At 24.4% G+C, this 20529-nt stretch overlaps 2 protein-coding genes across 6 annotated transcripts in view; one reads left to right on the forward strand and one right to left on the reverse strand.

Annotated features, from left to right (window-relative positions):
• The window catches only part of LOC114129576 (ubiquitin carboxyl-terminal hydrolase puf), a 25646-nt gene extending 17554 nt beyond the window's left edge, over positions 1-8092 (forward strand). For all 4 annotated transcript variants that reach the window (XM_027994360.2, XM_027994361.2, XM_027994362.2 and 1 more), the window contains exons 34-44: positions 7-262; positions 1314-1579; positions 2160-2350; positions 2420-2597; positions 2669-2905; positions 2977-3229; positions 4627-4859; positions 4926-5129; positions 6286-6423; positions 6508-6748; positions 7352-8092. In XM_027994360.2, coding sequence (XP_027850161.1) covers positions 7-262; positions 1314-1579; positions 2160-2350; positions 2420-2597; positions 2669-2905; positions 2977-3229; positions 4627-4859; positions 4926-5129; positions 6286-6423; positions 6508-6748; positions 7352-7512 — 2358 coding nt within the window. In that variant the 3' untranslated portion in view covers positions 7513-8092. The remainder of the gene's footprint in view (positions 1-6; positions 263-1313; positions 1580-2159; positions 2351-2419; positions 2598-2668; positions 2906-2976; positions 3230-4626; positions 4860-4925; positions 5130-6285; positions 6424-6507; positions 6749-7351) is intronic.
• LOC114129542 (nuclear pore complex protein Nup205) overlaps positions 7992-20529 on the reverse strand; it is a 20012-nt gene continuing 7474 nt past the window's right edge. For both annotated transcript variants that reach the window (XM_027994308.2, XM_050201472.1), the window contains exons 18-33: positions 20451-20527; positions 20259-20386; positions 20059-20193; positions 19811-19993; positions 15433-15640; positions 15128-15378; positions 14859-15044; positions 14683-14801; positions 13107-13239; positions 12919-13051; positions 12463-12653; positions 12252-12381; positions 12053-12180; positions 11349-11526; positions 11161-11285; positions 7992-8180 (exon numbers count right to left, since the gene is read on the reverse strand). In XM_027994308.2, coding sequence (XP_027850109.2) covers positions 8106-8180; positions 11161-11285; positions 11349-11526; positions 12053-12180; positions 12252-12381; positions 12463-12653; positions 12919-13051; positions 13107-13239; positions 14683-14801; positions 14859-15044; positions 15128-15378; positions 15433-15640; positions 19811-19993; positions 20059-20193; positions 20259-20386; positions 20451-20527 — 2380 coding nt within the window. In that variant the 3' untranslated portion in view covers positions 7992-8105. The remainder of the gene's footprint in view (positions 8181-11160; positions 11286-11348; positions 11527-12052; positions 12181-12251; positions 12382-12462; positions 12654-12918; positions 13052-13106; positions 13240-14682; positions 14802-14858; positions 15045-15127; positions 15379-15432; positions 15641-19810; positions 19994-20058; positions 20194-20258; positions 20387-20450; positions 20528-20529) is intronic.

Raw genomic sequence — 20529 nt, forward strand, 5'->3', positions numbered from 1 at the left:
CTTTAGATTACTCAGCCATTTTTCAAAATGTTAACTTTACTATCTGAAGGTAGTGTTAGTGGTAATGGTGGATTACCATCTTTTACTGAATTCATATTAAGACTTTTATGGCAGTCAACTGAAAATGGGCCCCAAGTAGCATTAGAATGGCTTGGTCTCCAAGTGCCTCGAAACAAGCAAGTATCTGCTTGGGTACTTAATGGTATGGACACATGGGTTGAACGATTTTTATTAGCACATGGAAATGCTCGAGTTCGATCAGGTAAACATTTTGCTTTTAAGTATTTAAATTATTAATTATGATTATTAGTATTCACTATACTATAATATTTTCAGTACTATTATTTATAGAAAATCATTGATTTTGCAATAAAAAATTGAATAATAATTAATATATAAATTAGTTTATGTTTAAAAATATTGTAATAAAATTTGATATGTTTATATAAATTTTATTTATATGATTTATTACTAAAAAAATATTTATATATTTAGAAAGAATAAACTTTTAAAAATCATTTTTTAGTAATTAAGTAATAATTTTTTAATATAATATATTACATAAAAATAGAATATAAACCTAAGGTTAAGCCAATGGCTAAGCAGCTGAAGCTCAAATTTAAATAATAAAAAAATCATAATCATAATAATTTTGTATACAAGTAGGGTACTTCAAAATTTAAATGTTTGTGTAATTTAAAAAATATTAGAAATTTTAACTATTGATTAGGTTAGGAGGTTACATAACAAGATTAATTGTAATTATATAATTTATTAAATAATTCCCCGAAAACGTAAAGCAGGATATTTAATTTATTCTTATTGCAATTTTTATTTTTCTAAATATATACATTTATTTTATTTATGTTAAACTAACACACTTAGGGCCGTTCTTACAATCTCCAGTTAGTGTCTGATAACACTAAGCGACAAAATTTCTTTTGTGTTAACTGATAGAATTCTACTGGTTAGTCTTAATTGACACTTAACCTTTTCACTTTAACTTAATGTCTTTTTTAATGTCAGTTATAAGTATACTGAATAGATTATTACTTGACAGCTATAATTCAATACAAGTTATTGCTTAGCTATCTGGTTACCTTGGTCACCTGAAAGGGATAATCAAAAAAAAAAAAAATATATATATATATATATTTACATATGTTAAATGTTTACAGCAATGGTATAATAGAAAAATGCAACAAATTCCAACTTTTAAACTAAATTAGTCATATATTAAATATTATTGAAACAATTTAAAAAAAATTAAACACATGTAAGTTTGCAACTATTAATTAAAATATATATTTTAGCTGCCAGTATGTTATTGGTATCATTGGTTCCAAATACTCAATTTCGACAAGCATATAGATCAGCAAGGGGCATGTGTACATTACAAAAAGAAGTATTATTGGCATCAGATGCAAAGGAAACACTGCATGAAATATTCAAATTTCTTTTAAATCTCTTAAAAATGGCTAAAGAATATACAGATACAACCCAACATGGATCATCTAAACTAACTGCCTACTTTGTTTTGCTCAATTATTTTTTGATATCAAGAACAGAAAAATTAATGGTAAATATTTTAATAAGACTTTTTTTTATTTATAGAATATATTCAAACTATTTTGACACAATATAATAGATTTCAATATAAAGACAGTTCAGTATACAGTTTTAATGGAATATGCATTTTTTGTAACTATCGTATATATTTAGAGCACTAGTTTACTTCAATTATCAATGTTGATGTTAGTTTCTAGTAGAATTTTCATTTAATTTGTTCTTTGAGGGTATAAAATAGAAATTCCAAAGACTTTTTTAGAAATTTATTTAGCAAAAATATATAAATATTTGAGTTTTTAACAAAATCTTTAGAAAGTAATAATTGTAAAGACTTAAATACACCTTTGTTCAGAATTATTTTTGGTGCATACAGTTTATTGTTAAATTGGAATTTAATTGATCCATTGCTTATCATGATAATTGATATCATATATAGAAGTATTATTCAATTAAGTGATACATTCAAAACTAACTAAAAAGCAGAAATAATGTATTTTTTTATATAGAAAATGTTAAAATTATTTTAATAATATCAAAATTTACACCACTAAACTATATATTAAAATTTTTAAATTATTAAATATTTTCAGTTTGGACCACATTTAGTTGAACTTTGGCAATTATTTCATCCAAAACTTTCTGAACCAGCCATAGCAATACATCATAACAAACAAAGCTTATTGATGTTATTCTATAATGTTTTATCAGATTGTATAGAAAATGTGCAAATACTTGTTCAAGATCCGTACTTTGTGAAAAATATAGCATTCAATTATATTTTGTAAGTAATTTAAATAAAAATATACATTTTAATAATTGTAAGTTTATCATTTCATGAGGACTTTTTTAGAGCTGATCATGACGACCAAGAAGTGGTAATTTTCAATCGCACCATGTTACCAGCATATTATGGCCTTTTAAGAATATGTTGTCAACATTCTAGAATATTTTCTAGGCAATTGGCTGGGCATCAAAATATTAGTTGGGCTTTTAAGAACATTTCTCCACACCCTACTCAATATGCAGCTGTAAGATAACTAATTATAGTATTTTATATTTTTTACTTTTTTAATAATTTTTTATTTATTCAAATATTTAGGCTGTTGATGAATTGTTTAAACTATTGCAACTATTTATTAAAAAATTCCCGGATTCAACTGATCAAGAAATTATTGAAATAAACCAATATAGAAGAGAAACAATACAGTTATATGTATCAAACTTAGATGGAAAAGCTGGCTGGGGTACTTTAATACCAGTTGCTAAAATTCTTTTGGAAAATGATGAGGATAAATTATATTTTATTCATAACCGTGGCTTGGAAATGTGTTTTGAAGTAATAATTTTAATTTTCCAAGTAATAATTAAATACTTTTAAATATATTATGTTATTAATTGGTATTCTAGGGTTTTCAAACATTACATAACATGTACCATGAAGCTACTGCTTGCCATGTAACTGGTGACTTAATTGATATGCTTGCCTTAATTGTTGATATCACAAAGTGTTTACAAAAAAGTCATGAACAGAACAAATTGACTGAAAAAGAAACACCACGTACTATAATATTGACTTATAAAGAATGGCCAGATTTGTTAAGAAAATTAGTTACATTACTTAATACATACAATCCTAAAGAAATGAGACAATCAGTATTAGGTAATATCATTTAGCCAATATGTGCTTTACTTATTTGCTTTTATTAAATTAAAATAAATATCTTTAAAAATTAAAAATAATTAATTTTATAGTAGAAAATTTAATTTTTCCCCTGTAAAAAGTCTAATACATAATTTTATTAATTTTTACTAAGTCTCAGAAATTACTATGAAATTTTTATTACAATACAGTACAGAACAATAAGTTTTTGGAACACAAATTTACATATATGGACATGGATTTTTTACTAAAAACCTGGGTGGTCACCTATCGTGAGAGCTAGTAACGCCAGCAGTGCTTGAATGTAGCACCATTTAGAAACTGCTTTTAAACACTACCACACTATACCCCAATTTTTATAATTAATATGCTGATTGCTATATGATGGCCAGTGATCATTTAATTGATATTTGTTGTATGCCAAGCATATTTTTCAATGCCTTCTAAATTTGTATACTATATATTTGAAAAAAATTCTAATGATACCCGCTACGCCATGGTCCTTATTTTAGTACATTATTGTAGCGCCATACAAAAGTTAATAATATAAAACTAACTAAAAATTTAATATTATAAATATTTATGGTTTCCGGTGGTCATATGAACTATGGGCCCCGGTGGTCAAAAATGTATAAAATCTGAGAATTACAGATGACTGCCAGCAATCGTATGGCAGTCAATGTGTTAAATAATTATTAGTACAGTAATATTTATAGTCTGTTCCAAATAAAGTGACTTGTATACAAATTACCAAATTACGTTCATATGTAATTATGTTACACTCGCAATAAAAATGATCACTATTGTTTCATTTATTTAAATTTTGAAGGTTCTGCAAATCAAATTCAAATTACTTGGTTTTATTCAATTTGAATATTTACAATAATAGTATCTTGTATCTTTTGACAAAAAAAGGTACAATAATTCTAAAAAATGTACCATGATACATGTACTTGATACTTAAAAAATATGTTCCACAATACTAGATACATGATACAATTGTATCTTTGATACTGCCCAACTCTGGGAACAGAGTATAGTTACAGTTATCAAGTAGTATGTTGCATAAGTTCATTATACTTATTCTACCCTGTAGATTAAAAATGTTCCTAATTCTCCATAATATATTTTTCTTTAATATTTATTAATTTTAAATTAAAAATCTATTTTTTAAATAAATTGTAATTTGTAAATACAAGCTAGTCAAAATCTCATAATTTTTAAACCACCAAAAATAATACTAAAACATGGTTTAAAATTAGTGAAGTAAAAATTTATCCCCTACAACTTGCTCAAGTTTAATTTAACTAATAAACCAATGAATAAGTAATAAAAATATACTGTAATTAAAATAATAAAGAAAATCTATTATATTTAATTCTATAATTATTTTTTAGATCTACTTAAAGTACTTGTTGTATTAATGCCTATGGAAGTTATTAATGTACTTCAACCAATATTAACACATTGCCATGCTGTATGTATGGACAGTAATAATGGTATGCCTATTGGTCCATATTTTCCTCGTCGTGGACATAAAGTGCCCATGCTAAGTTTAAAATCAAACACTAGGCCTATTAGACCTATGGTTCAAATGGCTTTAACACATAACCAATTAGACTTAACTAAAGTAAGAATATTTTTAAAAGAAATGTTTATTTTTCAACTATTATGCTAATTCTTTTAATTATTTTAGGGCTGTGATCCTCATTATGATACAGAATTATCTGCATTTTATGCACCATATCACGATTTTATTGATGTGATGTGTCGTACTGCTGTTAATAATGACTGTTTGACTGAACCTCTTGTAGCACTTAATGCAATGATTGGTTATGAATCTATTCCTTTACATCATACTTTTTTCCCAAAGTTTTGGCTCGATGTACATAATATGAATGTAAGTATATACAGAGCGATTCAAAATATTTTTTCAGCTATTTCATCATATAAATATAAAATGTTCATAGTAAAAGAAATATAAATACAAACATTTTTCTATTTAGAAATATCTTAAATGATAAGTAATTTTTAATTTTTTACTATATTTTAAGGGGGAAAAATAAAATTAAAATGTTTAAAAATTTAAATGGAAAACTATACTCTTTTACAACCATAATGTGAAAAGTTTGCCTTGAAGTATTTAAGTTTTTGTTAAGCAAAGTATTGATATCTTGCAAAATGTTGGTCTACTATTCTTATCAAAATTTTAAACATTTATAACTCATAAACTATTTGAGTTTTATTTATCAAAGTACTCTGAAAAATACTCTTCATATTATGTTTGCAAAAAGAACATAGAATCCTATTTAGATTTCTTAAGTTGACCAGTGGCGTAACTAGCACAAATGTTTAGGGGGAGGGGCTATAGCCCCACATCAATATAATACCAAAAATAACTTGTGGGGGACTATGCCCCCTACCATCTTAAAAATTTAAATACTATTAATACCAACATTTACTTTTCATTATATATTTTACATGCATCATAAAATAGTTATTGACATATTTGAATTAATTTTTCTGTTGTTGATGGCTGTGGATTGTTCCAAAATGATCTCAGGATACTTTTTTAGATAAATTTTCCTGAATGAGACGAAAATTAACTTTTTTCATTATTGCCTTATGAATTTCAAATAAATCATACATAGAAAGGTAGGCAATATAAAATAATTACACACTTTAAAAACTTTCCAAAAAAAAGGGGGAAGTACAGCTGAATTTTTAAAGGTTTATTAATATTTTAGGAATCAATTGAATAATTTATTTTGAAGGGGCCATTAGTTTTGGGGGAGGGGATAAGCCCCCCTTGGTTAGGTTACCTAACCTACCCCCCCTAGTTGCGTTTATGCTGTTGACCTTCTAAACCCAACCCCCTCTAAAATATTATAATAAATACTTCTAAATTAAATACTTAGTTGTTAAAATGTCCTTTATTATCTATAAAATATTTTATATTTATATGATAAAATAGCTGTAACAAATTTTAACCCTTCACTTAAAAGTTAAAAAAAAATTAATGATTCTTAATTCTGCATGTTTTGTTTTTTTTTAAGGGTTCTAACTTACCGTATTTAAGATTGTTATCTAAAAATAATTACTTTGTGGACTATTTGGAATCTACACTTATTGAGGAACGTCTAAGTTTAAATAATGATGTTATATATGATTTTGTTAGAACTTTTTTTCCGGAGGTAACTTTAATTCATTATTATAGCTTAAAATCTTCAGTGTTATTTTGAGTCTAATATATATGTATATTTATCTTAAACTAACAGATGGCTGCTAGTGTACTATCACATCACACTTTTGAATTATTGGAAAGTGTTATATATAACTTGCCAAATGACTTGGAAAAATTGGGTGAATTAGAAACTGAAAAAAGGATGTTATCTAATCTAAGGGCTCTAAGAGTTTGCTCTTTAGTTAAACCTCCTGTTCAAGAACTTAAAGTAGTACTAAACAATATTAAAATGGCAGCTCAAAAACTAATAGACAAAATGTGCCCTTCAACTTCAGGTAAATAAATATATTTTATTTTTTATTTATAAGTAAATGATAAAATTACATTTGAATTCTAAAGATATATAAAATAGTAATTTAAAATTCAGTACTAAATGTCTTATTTCACTATTAAATTGAATATTATTTTGTTGACTTAGAAATTTAAATTATATAATTTTTTAGTAGAACAGCCTTACATATTTTAATGGCTAAAAATGTAACCTTATAACATTTATATAAAAAGGACAATTTTTTCATAGCCTTTAAAATTAGTTAATGCGTACTTTTTGTTTATATTATTATTTATTTTATTTAAGACATAATACCACTTGTTAAAATTTTAGTTTTATATTTATTTATATGCAAAATTCTAAATTATATTTCAATTTGGTCATCAACTATTTTAGTGTACACCATAAAAGAATATGAAAATAATTTAATATTAATTACCTATCATTAATGACTTCAACATGGTTTTACAGTATTATTTTTTTCTACCAAACAATGTATTAATAAAATATATCACATGGTAATAAAGTTATATAACCATTATTATAAATGTGACCTTATGCTGAATAAATGTTTGTGTTGTTAATATTATTTTATTATTTTATTTAGAAGAAACCGATGAAAAAGATGAAGATGAACAGTTATCATTATTACGTAGTATTGAAATTACTGCTACTGAATTTATAGATGCCATTCCCTTACCAAAACATGAAAATTTGCCTAGCGACTTGGAAGATAAAGACATTGCTGGGCCACCAGATAAGACTTAATACAGGTTTTTTCTGTAGGTTAAAAACGCTGCTAGTCTTTCAAAACAAAACTGGATTATAATTTATTTTTAATAAATTCATGTTTTTTTTTTTTTAAAAGAAAAAAACATTTATTTGTGATCTCCAAAAATGTTGCAAAGTTTTGTTTTTTTTTTTTTTTTTTTATTCAATCGACTATTTTGTAAAGCCAATAACTGTTGGGATTCGTTATTTTACTCTTGGATTTTATGTGGATAAATTCCATCATTTCCCTACTTTAATTCTATTCTATAATTGTTTAAAAAATAATAATTTTAGTAAAATTTAAATAAAAATTAATATGTTTTTATTATGTAATTATTAATTAATATTATTTATATCAATGAAAGAACTTTATATTGACTTTCTAATCATAATTTTTAGATTAGTTTTTTTTACAGGGAAATGTTGTTTTTCTATTATCATACTGTACATATTATAAAAATAAAATTGAGTCTTAATGAGTTGTAATTGTATATATTGAAAATTTATACAACTGTAAATGGAATGAAAATTTCTATATAAATGTACAAAAAAATAAATAAAAACAAAAAAAATTTCATTCAACTTAAGCTCTATGAACTAACAAATTGTAAAAGTTTTTTAATCCTATGAACCATGACTTGTACAAAACTGTCTTCTGACTTGTCCTGTAACAAAAAATTATAAACATTTATGAAATTTTTTTTTAATCAAAATACAAAATATTTAATGATCACTAGGGCTCAGAAGTTGTAGGAGTTGCATATTTTTCTGAATGCTCTCAATTTATAGCAGACAAGCTAAAAATCCATTCTATACATTGATGAGTTTAAATAAAAAAATATTTTTTTTTGCATATTTTGTCAATTTTAGAAAAAAAGTGCATATTTCTCAATTTTCATGAGATTTCTATACTTGTTTAATATTTTCTTAAAAAAATTGATGTTTTCTTCTAATTAAGTTACTTGCGGCAAACACACTGTCAGGAACTAGGAACTAGTGTGGGTCGAATAGGTTGACAATCAATTCAATGCCAGAATATACCAACTATAGCATCACTCACTCGTCCGACAAAGTCAAAGCTAAGGAGGTCTCCGTTTACCTGTACTATGTAAGTCTGTACTAATTGGGTCTTACTACTATGCTGGTCCTATGTTATGTCACAGACTAGATCAAGTTGATTAATTTTGTTTTTAACATTTTTTCATGCATATTTTACAATTTTTTTGTGCATATTTTGCCTTTTTCAGCTCCTACAACATCTGAGCCCTAGTGATCATTGTTCTTTTTGAACCATAGAACACACTATAAACCTTAATATTTTTTCTCTGTATTACTAGTAACCTAACTTACCCTACCATCTGATAAATTGTGTTCCGCATTTCAAATTTAATGTAGTAAAACTTAATTTAAAAGTGAATTTAAATTGAAAGATCACGAATACATCATGATAAAACAAATAATGTTTTTACATAAGATAAGCTTGGGAATAATTCTAATCCCTATTTCCTGAAGTACAAAGTCAAACTTGCAGCTTGGTACCAATGTATCATAGAAATTTAATATAAATGGTAATACTCATCAGATCTTGATTATTATGAAGTAGCTCATTTCAGAGGTAATCCTTTATTACGGTGCACAGAGAATGCATTGTGGCCATTTTATAATACATCACTTTGCATACGAGGTTTTTTTTTAACAACTTAACTCAGTACTAAATTTTATTATTTTATTATTGTTTAAATACAATATATTATATTAATTAAGTTAAATAAAAATTATATTAGATACCTATTAGATAGGCAATACCGGAAACATCAAATAGGATAATCTAAAAGATGTATCACTAAGATTTAGGTATCAATTATTTTATATTTAAGGAGTAATAATTAAAACCAAGTTATCTAATAATAATACATACATACAACAAACATAGTTGTCAAAATAAAATGAAACTTAACTTTTTACAAAATTATATATATATATATATCAATTTGGTTGTGTTATATGGTATTTTTTTATTTATTAATTGCATATTAGTTTTTTTTTTAGTTTTAATTTATTATTCAATTATTCCAACTTTCATGATTAAATATGGCTTTGCAAATAGAATAGTTTAATTTAAACATGGGTTTATACCAATATGGCAATACCTTAATTAATTTTAGGGAATGCAGACTTTTGGTGTTAAAAATAATTTTAGAATGCAGTTACAATAATCACATATATACTCAAAGAGTATGGCTTGACTACAATTTAAAAATATTAAAGATAAATATGCAAAACTAGAACTGTTAAATAATTTGTACTTTACGTTTATACAAAATTTTAAACCAGTTAATATGTCCTATTGTTTCATAATTTATGACTTAATATGTTGCTTAAAAATTATAAATAAGAATAAAGTTGAAAATGCAAATATAATTTAAACACTTATGTAATATTGTAAAAAGCAACAACCAGACAAATCCAAGCTCCTTTCAATCTTGTAAATAAATACAGTAATATTTCTCTATAACGGAATCGCTTAGGACCAATATTTTTTCTATAGTAAAGAGGTACGAATTTCATATATTATTTAAGCAGGAATTATTGACATTTTCCGTAATAAAGAGGATTCTGTCTAAAGAGAGTCCGTTATAGAGGTTTACTGTAATACATACAATTTTTTTTTTTAAATTCTAAGTCTACAACAGTGTGTATTAATATATAAAGAATAATAAACAAAATATAACAAAATTAGTCTTGGCAAATATTTGGTCACTAAAAATAAATTTCATTGTCGTAAAAAATGTCAATTCCAATCAAACTATGTATTAAATTAAGCAAAAAAATACTCTTTTCTTAACTTATTACTGATGAACGATGATACCTTTCTTATATACCCAATATATTTATCAAATTTTTATTGGTATTAAAAATGAAATCACATGTGACTATATTATAAGCGCAACAAGGGTGGGTACTCACCATTTTTCTCAATGATTATTGTACTCAATATAAAAATTTTTTTGTTATTATGAAGAGAATATATTGGAGAATATTCTATATATTATATTTAATACCTATAACTAAAATACAACTATTGCTATACATTCTAATCTATCAATTATCATTTATTCCGTCCGACATAGATAGTATTTTAGAAAAAGTACAGGTATCTTGCTTCTATTTCACTTTACTGTCGTTACAAAAACATGTCTTTAAATATTTAATTATTAGTTTAATTAACTAATTGTTATATTTTATAATCATTATAATTTAAAAACTTTCATATTGATTTGGGTTAAGTGTTTGGAGAAAAAATTTTATGGGTTTATGGACTTTCAGGTAAATTTCCATTTGGGAAAAATACCGGAAACCACAACAAGACAAATTCAGATCTATCTGATTGTTACACATAAATTGTACAACAAGATAAATCCATTTTTATAGTAATTTCTTTTAGATTCATCTAATTGCTGCCTTTTAAAAAACATTTTCAGGAAAAATGAAATTCTAAAAAAAAATGTATTTATAGGGTTGTTGCAGTAAGCCTTTCATTCATGATGAAGATGCCATAAACTGGTGTGAATGTCCTCTGAATATGATTTACTATATTATTAATTATAGTAATGTAATAAATGTAATTGTTTGATAAATACTTACGTCATTTGTAGCATAAAGTTTTTCAAGAAATGCTTCATTAAACACCTTCACCAATCCCTGTCTTAATTCTTTTAATTCATCAGGTGTTACGCCATCTTCATCATCTTGATTTGAACTTTCTGATCCTAATTAATTAACAAGAATAAATCAATTTTAAATAAATTTGTTTTGTAATAAAATATACTTACTGTTTAATCCTTTAGGACGATGAGCGTGTTGAACAGGACTTTGCATAAAATAATAATCTGTATGAGCCCACAAAATGTACAGACATACTTCCACCATTTGTTTACAAATTATGCGTTGAGTTTGGTCACCAATATCCTTATTTTCTAACTCATTTTCATTGTTACTTTCACCAAATAACTAAAATAAAATAATGAAATAAAAATAAAAAATAATAAAAATAATGAATTTAAATGTTTTAGTTGAAAATAAAACATATTTTATACATAATTCACTCTTATCAAGATTTTCTAATATTTTGGTTATTGTTTCAATATTTAACATGTTATATTTTCTTTTAGAAGCTATTTAAATGTAAACACAAACCTAATTGCATACAAAAGTTATTCTATAATTAGTTAATCTATAAAAAAATGTGTAGACAAATTTCATAGTGTAGAATGTTGATAATCGACACTTCAATATACTAATTCAATTAAGTAATTTTTATAGTTAAAAACACTAATTATTGTATCATATTTTATAAACAAATTGACACATTTATGAAATTAAAATAATGAGCAAATAAAACTTTAAAATAGTAATTAAAAAAATATTATAAAATAATTACTTATTTTAATTTATTTTCTACTAAGTTAATTATTATGAAACACTAAGATTATTTCAACTTTCAAATAAAAATATATAAAATATATTGTATAACTACTTGAATAGGTGACTTTCTATTTTCAGCTCTAGTTTTAGTATTAAATTGCATGAAATAATATTCAACAGTTTGAACCATTATTGTGACAATTGTACCCATTGACAGAACATTGCTAGGATTTAAATCACCTAAAAAAAATCGTTATAATATATTAATAATATAAATAAAAATAATGAGCTTTAATTATATATTTATATACCATGAGAAGTTATGTTAAATGGATCAGTGTATACAGAAACATCCAAAATCCGTCTTTTGAATTTCTGACCACTTGTAGCCCAACCGCCATCCATTAAATTTGATACATAATTTAATAAATTTAATGTTATCTAATAAATATAATCATATAATATTTTTAATTAATATAGTGCTAGATATAAATATAAGGTTAAAAATATGGATTTACTAACTCTCAAATATAAAGTAACATTTGTTTCACCATCATTTGGACTAGATTCTTCAGAACATTTTTTACGTATTGCACGTATTATGGATAAATTAACAGAAAATCGTATTAAAGTTCTTTGCATTAACACACTATAATGATAAAATAATCCTGCAATATCCTTGTCACCACTTGAATTTATTTCTGAATTTGTATCTATTTACATTTTACAATTAATTTATTAAATATTATCATGTAATTATAAAAAATCATAATATAAAAAGAAGGCTTTCAAATGTTTTGTGACAAGTGGTAGATTTTGTTGATACATAATTATGTAATACCCACTAATTTTGTCACATAGATTAAAATGTTAGTATACTTAAAACTTTATACTAGCCAACCAAAAATAAAGCTAATAAGTATAATTGTTTTGTTTAAATCAAAATTAAAAAATGTGTACATTTGTAGTAAGACTTACCATCGTTAGTAACATTAACAAACAAAGATGTTAATTGATAAAGTTCCTTAAGATACCACTGCTCACATAAAGGTGCAGAATTAGTAAGAGCAATTGTCACGGTATCACGATGACTAATCAAATAATAGACAACCTAAACGATGAATTAAATTAAAATTATATTTTTAAATTTACAATTAATACATTACTTGGAGTATAGAAGTCATATTTTGATTTCCTAGTGTACTTATAATTGTTTGACATAAACACATTGCAGGTGAACATATCATCATGTATCGATCACCTTCATCTGGCATAAATTCTTTCATAGAACGTTTGAAACTAAATACATTCAAATAATATTAGTTTAAAAATAAAATGTTAACAATAATTACAGATTTATTTTACAGTTAAAATTAAATATTAAATAATTATGGATAAGAATAATTTAAATTCAATACATTACTTAGCTTTAATGATTTAGATTACAATATATGTTTTTTCAATCCTAATAGAAATAAACTATTTCTTTTTTAAATTTATTGTATTTAAGTTTTATTAAAAAATTAGGTATGAATTTTTAGATTCTGAACTAAGTAATGAATGTATTGATTTTACAATAGTGTGTATACAGCATAACTTGTCGAAATAATGCTTCAAATTCAAACTTCAGGGGTTGTTTTCAAAGGCAGTCATTATCCATTGTGAATTATAGAGATCAAAAAAAGGAATTTTTACGTAAAATCAGTTTTCAAAAAAATCGAATTTTTAATATTGTTATAACTCAAAAACTAATCACTGTAAATAGATGTAATTTTCACTAAATGTTTATAATAGTTATATATAAACAGTTAAATAAAAAACTTTGGTTTCTTTGAGCTATTTATAAACAACTGAAATTTTTGATTTTTTAAAGTATTTTATTTAGAAATGTAGATAAGAAATTGTTAGAAATCCAACAAAAAAAAAAAAATCAAAAATTTCTTTAAATTTCAAATCATTTTTATAGGCATAAATATATTTTTAAATTATATCAAGCATGGAAAATGATAAAATAAACATTTGGTAAAAATTTTAAGCATATGACTTTATCTATTTTTAATTCTATTTGAATTACAACAAATAATAAAAATTATTTGAAGAACATGAAAAATCTTGTAATAAATTTTCAAATCTCATGTATAAAAAGAAATTTCTTTAATAATATAAAAGTAATTAGTGAAAAATTTAAGTTTCTGTAGTTATTTGTTTTTAAATTATAATTTAGTAAAAAGAACAATGTAGTCAATTTATTTTCTTGAATATTTGGAAAAATAATCATAATTTTTAATTTTTGACCTCTTCAAGGTAACTAGATCTAATTTATTATTAAAATTAAAAACCACCATCTTTTTATCTATTAATTTGTGTATACAGACACAAATAAAAACACACATCATTGTAAAATCAATACATTCGTAACTAAACTTAGCATAATATATTAATATAACTATTATTCCAAAAAAAAAAAAAGATTAATAGTAATTAGTTTTGACTCAATCTTATTTATTTATTGTACAAATTTTTTGGACTCCAATAGAAATTAATCGGTAATCACTGATATAGGATATACAAAGTCCTATCTGAAACTATCCTCAATATACAATTTTTAATCTAATAAAAACTTAAATGTTTATCTTAAAACAAATTGAAGTTACTCATTAATACTTAAAAAAGTAAATTATTATTTCTCTATTATGTCAGTAACAGTAAAACAAATATCACTAATAGAATTGAATATAATACCTTGTTTCAAAATTTGGATGTGCATCAATTGCCTTTACTGATGATAAACATGCTATAGCTTGATGATTAAGTAACGCATCAGCACCGGTTGTGTAAGTAGCAATTTTATTCAAAAGACTCTAAAATATAAAATATTATTAAAATATAAGTTTTAACAATATAATAATTAAATTTACCATTTTATTTTCATATACATAAATGGGTTTCAAGGTTTTATTTTTTGCTGAAATTAAATCTTTGAGTTCTGAATCTGATTCTAAAATACTAGATATAATGCATTTAAGATAACCTTGATTAGATATATAGCTAATAAGTTTTGGATTAATATCTATTAAAAGTTCACATAATGTATAAGATAGCACCTAAAACAATTTAAAATATAAATTATAAATTATAATTATAGTATCATTGAAATTGACAATAATTATAACATAATTATAAATACTTTGCATATATCATGACCAGAAGTTAAATCAACACAAATGACTTCCAAGATTCTTTCGCTTAAATATTGGTCAAAATTTAATGACTTAATGAATTTAATGGACTCAGAATCAAGAATTTGTTTGTCAGTAGAAGTAAATAAAATACTTTTTTGTTTGAAGTTTCCATTAGTCAGAGTTCGACTGTTAGTAGCCAAAAGATTAATCAACGCTATTAACGATGAGTATAGGCTTGCTCGTAATTTTTGAGAACCTAAAATATCTTAATTAATAATAGTGCATTATAAATTTATAACAAAATTTATACCTGATTGTTGTATACATTTAAGTATATTTTGTAGCATGCTAGAATAAACACTCGACTGTCCAGTAACAAATGATCCTAAATTAAGGTCAGGATTTACAACACATAGCTCCAAATGTTGATCAATGGTATTTTTCAAATTTATCAACAAAAGTAATTGAGAATTCGTAATGAGTGTAGATAAATCTGACATTTGTGGATAACGAATCACCTAATCATAATTCAAAACTGATTTAGATATTTGTGAATAATAATAATAATAATTGTAATTATTCTTATAAGTTTATTGCAATATTAACAATTTTTAACATAAAAATATTCTGCATGTGTACAATATATTGCATTAAATCTGATAAGCAAAATTTGTACTGGAGAGCAATTTTTAAAAATATAATAAAGGAACAGGTTAGAGAATAAATATGGTATAAAATAAAAATAGAATAGTATCTAGATACAAATATAAAAATATAAGAATATATTCTATTTTAAAGTATCGTTTTTAAGGGGCCCAGTGCCAGATTTTCAAATTGTCCGCAATTTTATAAAATTTGAAAATTAAATTTTGTATTTTAGTTACCATTTTAATTATAACACTTTTCCACTAATTTATTACCCGATACCTATTTAAAGGGGGTTGATAGGGTGTATTATATCAAAAAAATGACTTCACAGGAATAATTCTCAGGCCTTGTAGAATTGTCAGATTTTGGTAACTATATTTTTATTTGAAAGAAGACTTCCTACAGGCAGCATCGAACTCTAATTTTTATTTTATTCAAAATAATAATAAAATATAATTTATATAAAATTGTATTATTATTAAAGACAGATAATAAAGTTTGAGATTAAAATATTGAAAAACGAAGATCGATGCGGCCTTTTTTGCACAAACTAAATCAATATATTTAGTATGTTTCTTAATGGAAATTAAATTAATAAAATTACTTTTATCTATATTAAATTAAATACATAATTTCAGACCAATATAAAATAGATACACTTTGTTGTCCATACTTTTGCATAATTAGTTAAACGTATATTAATATTTTGTTTAAATCTAGTTTTATGTTCATGGTCAAAAATAGGAATTATTAGGTGTTTATTTTAACATAGTTGGATTAAAACAGAGAAGTTATGAATAAATTTCAGATTTTCCATATTGACTGTTTTATATATTATTGATGTACTATACTCCGGCCCATGAAAGAGTATCCCGCCGCCCGACGAAAACTCGTCCGATTCCGCGCATTCCACAATACTCTACTATGCAATGGAGCCGACCCACGACCCGCCGACAGTCGTGTGCATGCACAAAATGAGGATACTCTCTTGTGGGCTGGAGTTTAGTTAAAACAGGTAGATATAGTAAATATTTTATGATACAATTTATAGTAACATTAAGTCTATTTAAATCAATGGTACCTTTTTTTACACAACAAACTAAATCAAGGTATTTTATTTTTTATATTTTTTTAAATATTAATACTATTAGAAGGATATAAAAAATTTGATTTAAATACACATTTATTTGAATATTTCATGATTTATTTCAAAACTAATAAATTTAGATTTAGATAGATTTTATTTTTACAAAACCAAGAATATACAGTATTTAGATTTTTATTAGATTTATTAAATAAGTTATCAATTGATTAATCAGTTGCTAATATAGCTGTGTCATCAATCTGGTATAAAAGCCATTAAGTAAAGATATAAATAAATATTAGTACAAATAATATACCATACTAAAAACTAAATTATTTCAATTATTTTTTAATAAATTGAATAACTTTATATTGGATAAAAAAAATTTATAAAATTTAAATTTAAAAAAAATTCTTAGTTAAAATGTGTACATTTTCTTATATAACATTGTATTTAATTATTTTATTCTTTATACCTATGCAAAAACAATTATCTAGAACAAAAAATTAAAATTCAATAGAAAAGCACTAGGTAAGTAGTATTAGGTATATTAATCCTTTTTTTTATTTATTTATTTATTTTTTTTTTTTATCTAATATCTAATTGTCTTCAGTTCTAAAAAAAGATTTTGACTTTAAAGAGTTTTTAAAATGTGAGTACATATTATACAGTATAAATATATAATTACATGTGTATTGTTGTTATTATTATTATTTAAAAATTATGATAAAATAACTTTTCAATTTAGATTCAATACAGTGGCGTAGTTATGGGGGGGATATGGGGATAGATCCCCTCTAAGAGCCTTTATTTTTAATGTTTAAATCATTGACTTATTGAGCCCCTCCCCCCCACTTTATGTTTAACCAATAAATTATATATCCCCCCAAAACAAATTCATAACTACTCCACTGATTCAATACTACAGTAAAAGTGTTAGTTACATGGTGTAACTGATTGATTGCAATTTGCAACTGACAATACCAAATTTAATGACTAGGGCCCGGATTTTTATGCAAATGCATATTCTTCTACATTTGACGTATAATAATTCTGATTAAATATCTTGACGTTTCGTAAAACGTAGATTCTACTGTTAATTTTTAATTTTACATATTTTTGCATATTTGCATCAAAATGCATAATTATTGCATATTTCGGGGTAATTACATAAAATGTGCATATTTAACAAATACTTGATAAAATATTTTAAATTTTACTCAAAGTTTGATATACATGCCGACTTTCCCGATCGCCGACGTTCCTGACAAATATAATTCGACCGATTAAAACATAATATTTTATTAAAGGGAATTCCGTGACAGACATATAGACGTATTATAGACATTATATTATAGATAAATATATATATTTTTATATATATCATAATCTGATTTTTGGGACATGCGATTAAGCTAACATAATATTATAGTAATATTAGTTACTGGCTGTTGTTCGTCGGTGTAGTGTGTCCACGGTTTTTTTCTTAATATCAATTATCAACATTTAAAACAATGCCAAAGGCAAATAAAGCACATCTATGTTTTATTATGGTAAAAACTTTGATAAAGTCAAAGAAGTTATCGACACATTTAATCCAAATGATGCTAAGTCTATTCAAAATGCACAACAATTATTTAAAGATAACTCGATTAAAAATGAACTTTCGATAATTCTATCAAATTTCCAATGTATAACAGACACTATTACGTGTCTAGAAAAGTCGGGTGTCAATCTTGGAAAAAGTCTAGAATTGGTTCAAAATGTAGAAAATAAATTGAGTGAAGGAGGACGAGGTATTGAATTTGCTAAAGTTAAGCTATCGGAAGTATTATCAAAAAATCCCGGATTATCACAAATAAAAAAAATTTCTGAAATTATAAGTGGAGAAATAAAAAACGACGATGAAGACCTTGCAGAGTTGTCACCAGAAGATATTTCTTGTTTCAAATATGCACCAATTGTGTCAGCAGATGTGGAAAGAAGTTTTTCGAAATACAAGGTAATGCTACGCGACAATCGTAGAAGTTTTCAATTTGATAATTTAAAAGCACATTTTGTTACATCATGTTGGTACTCATTCAATAATTAATACAAATTTTTATGATTTATACACATTTAAAAAAATGATATTTAAATTGTATTTTTTTTCACTTAATACCATATTTTTTAATTTTTGTATTTTTAAACAATACATTTTTTGCATATTTTTGAATTTTTGAGTGCATATATATGTGCATATTTAACAAAAATGTTTGCATAAAAATCCGGGCCCTATTAATGACAATAAACTGAATTAAAAAAACAACAATTAACTCAATAAATGCAATTAGGTTTGATTATCAGATTCACAAATAGATTAGACAAATTATTAAAAAAATGATCTGTCATTACTAGTCTATAATCAAAAAATAGAATGTTTGAGTTATTTATAGATTTCTTTTAAGTAGTCAAGGTTTTTGCAAGGGAACAGCATTTATTTCATCTTATCAAGATTTTAGACTTGTCGAGTTTAAACTATACCACAATTTAAATCATATATTTTTTTATTAGATTTGTATTCATCTTTATATTTTAAAGCTTGACTATTTTTGTACTGACTATATTTTATAAATTTTGATTCAAAACTATAAGTAATATTTGTAAATTTTAGGTATAAGAAATAATAATTAATTAATATAATTATTGTATAAGAACATTTAATGTATTTAAATGATTTTTTTTTAATTTTTAATTGTATTAGTTATTGTGCGACTCAAGAATATGCTCAAACTTTTGAAATCCTACAGTATAACCACAAATCTGGATATTTTCGAAAAAGATTTTTAGACCAATTATTATTCAAGTACTTAGTTAGGTCTAATACACAACTTTATACATAATAATATTAATACTGACTAAAAACATTTATTCAAATTAAATGAAAAATATAATTGTTATTATATAAGTTAATTACCTTGCTTTGAAGAGATACTAAAAGATCAATCACAAATGTGAAGCGTTGTTGAAATTCCATGGATGGTAAGTTAGCCATGCTGAATATAACAGCAGTCAATTGATGCCAGGCATCAAAATACTTTAACATACAACTGACTTGAAGGCGTTTATCATTAATTCTTACAGCATATGCTAACAATTCCTAAATCATAATATATATAAAAAAAAATTATTAAATACTAACTAGTTAAACTATATGTTACTCACTTGAATTTCTTGTAGCAAACTAGTTCTAACAGTCGAAGAACTATCAATTGATTTTAATTCATTCATCAGTATAGAATGCAACTGCTTAATATCTATTAATGGAACTTTACCCGTAATTTCACATTCACTTAATAACTGAAACATAATTAGAATTACACATTATTATTATTAATAAAAATAATATGATTTATATATATTACTTGATTGATAAGTTTTGATTCAAGGTATTTTAGTTCAGGCATATCATCAAAAGTTGTTTCAAATTCAAGGTCTACAATTTCTAACAAACTTAGTAACTTTTTACCATCATCTTTACTATCATCTTGATCTATTTTAAAAATTTTAAATTAATTAATAAATGTAAAGCTAAATAATTGTTTAAACTATTTTACCATGATCTCTAGTCAATGTCGAATGATCAAATAAATTGTTTGATGTTTGAGATTGTAATAATTCTGATCCAGGAACACT

This window comes from Aphis gossypii, chromosome 2 (assembly GCF_020184175.1).
Source record: "Aphis gossypii isolate Hap1 chromosome 2, ASM2018417v2, whole genome shotgun sequence".
Taxonomy (NCBI): Eukaryota; Metazoa; Arthropoda; class Insecta; order Hemiptera; family Aphididae; genus Aphis; species Aphis gossypii.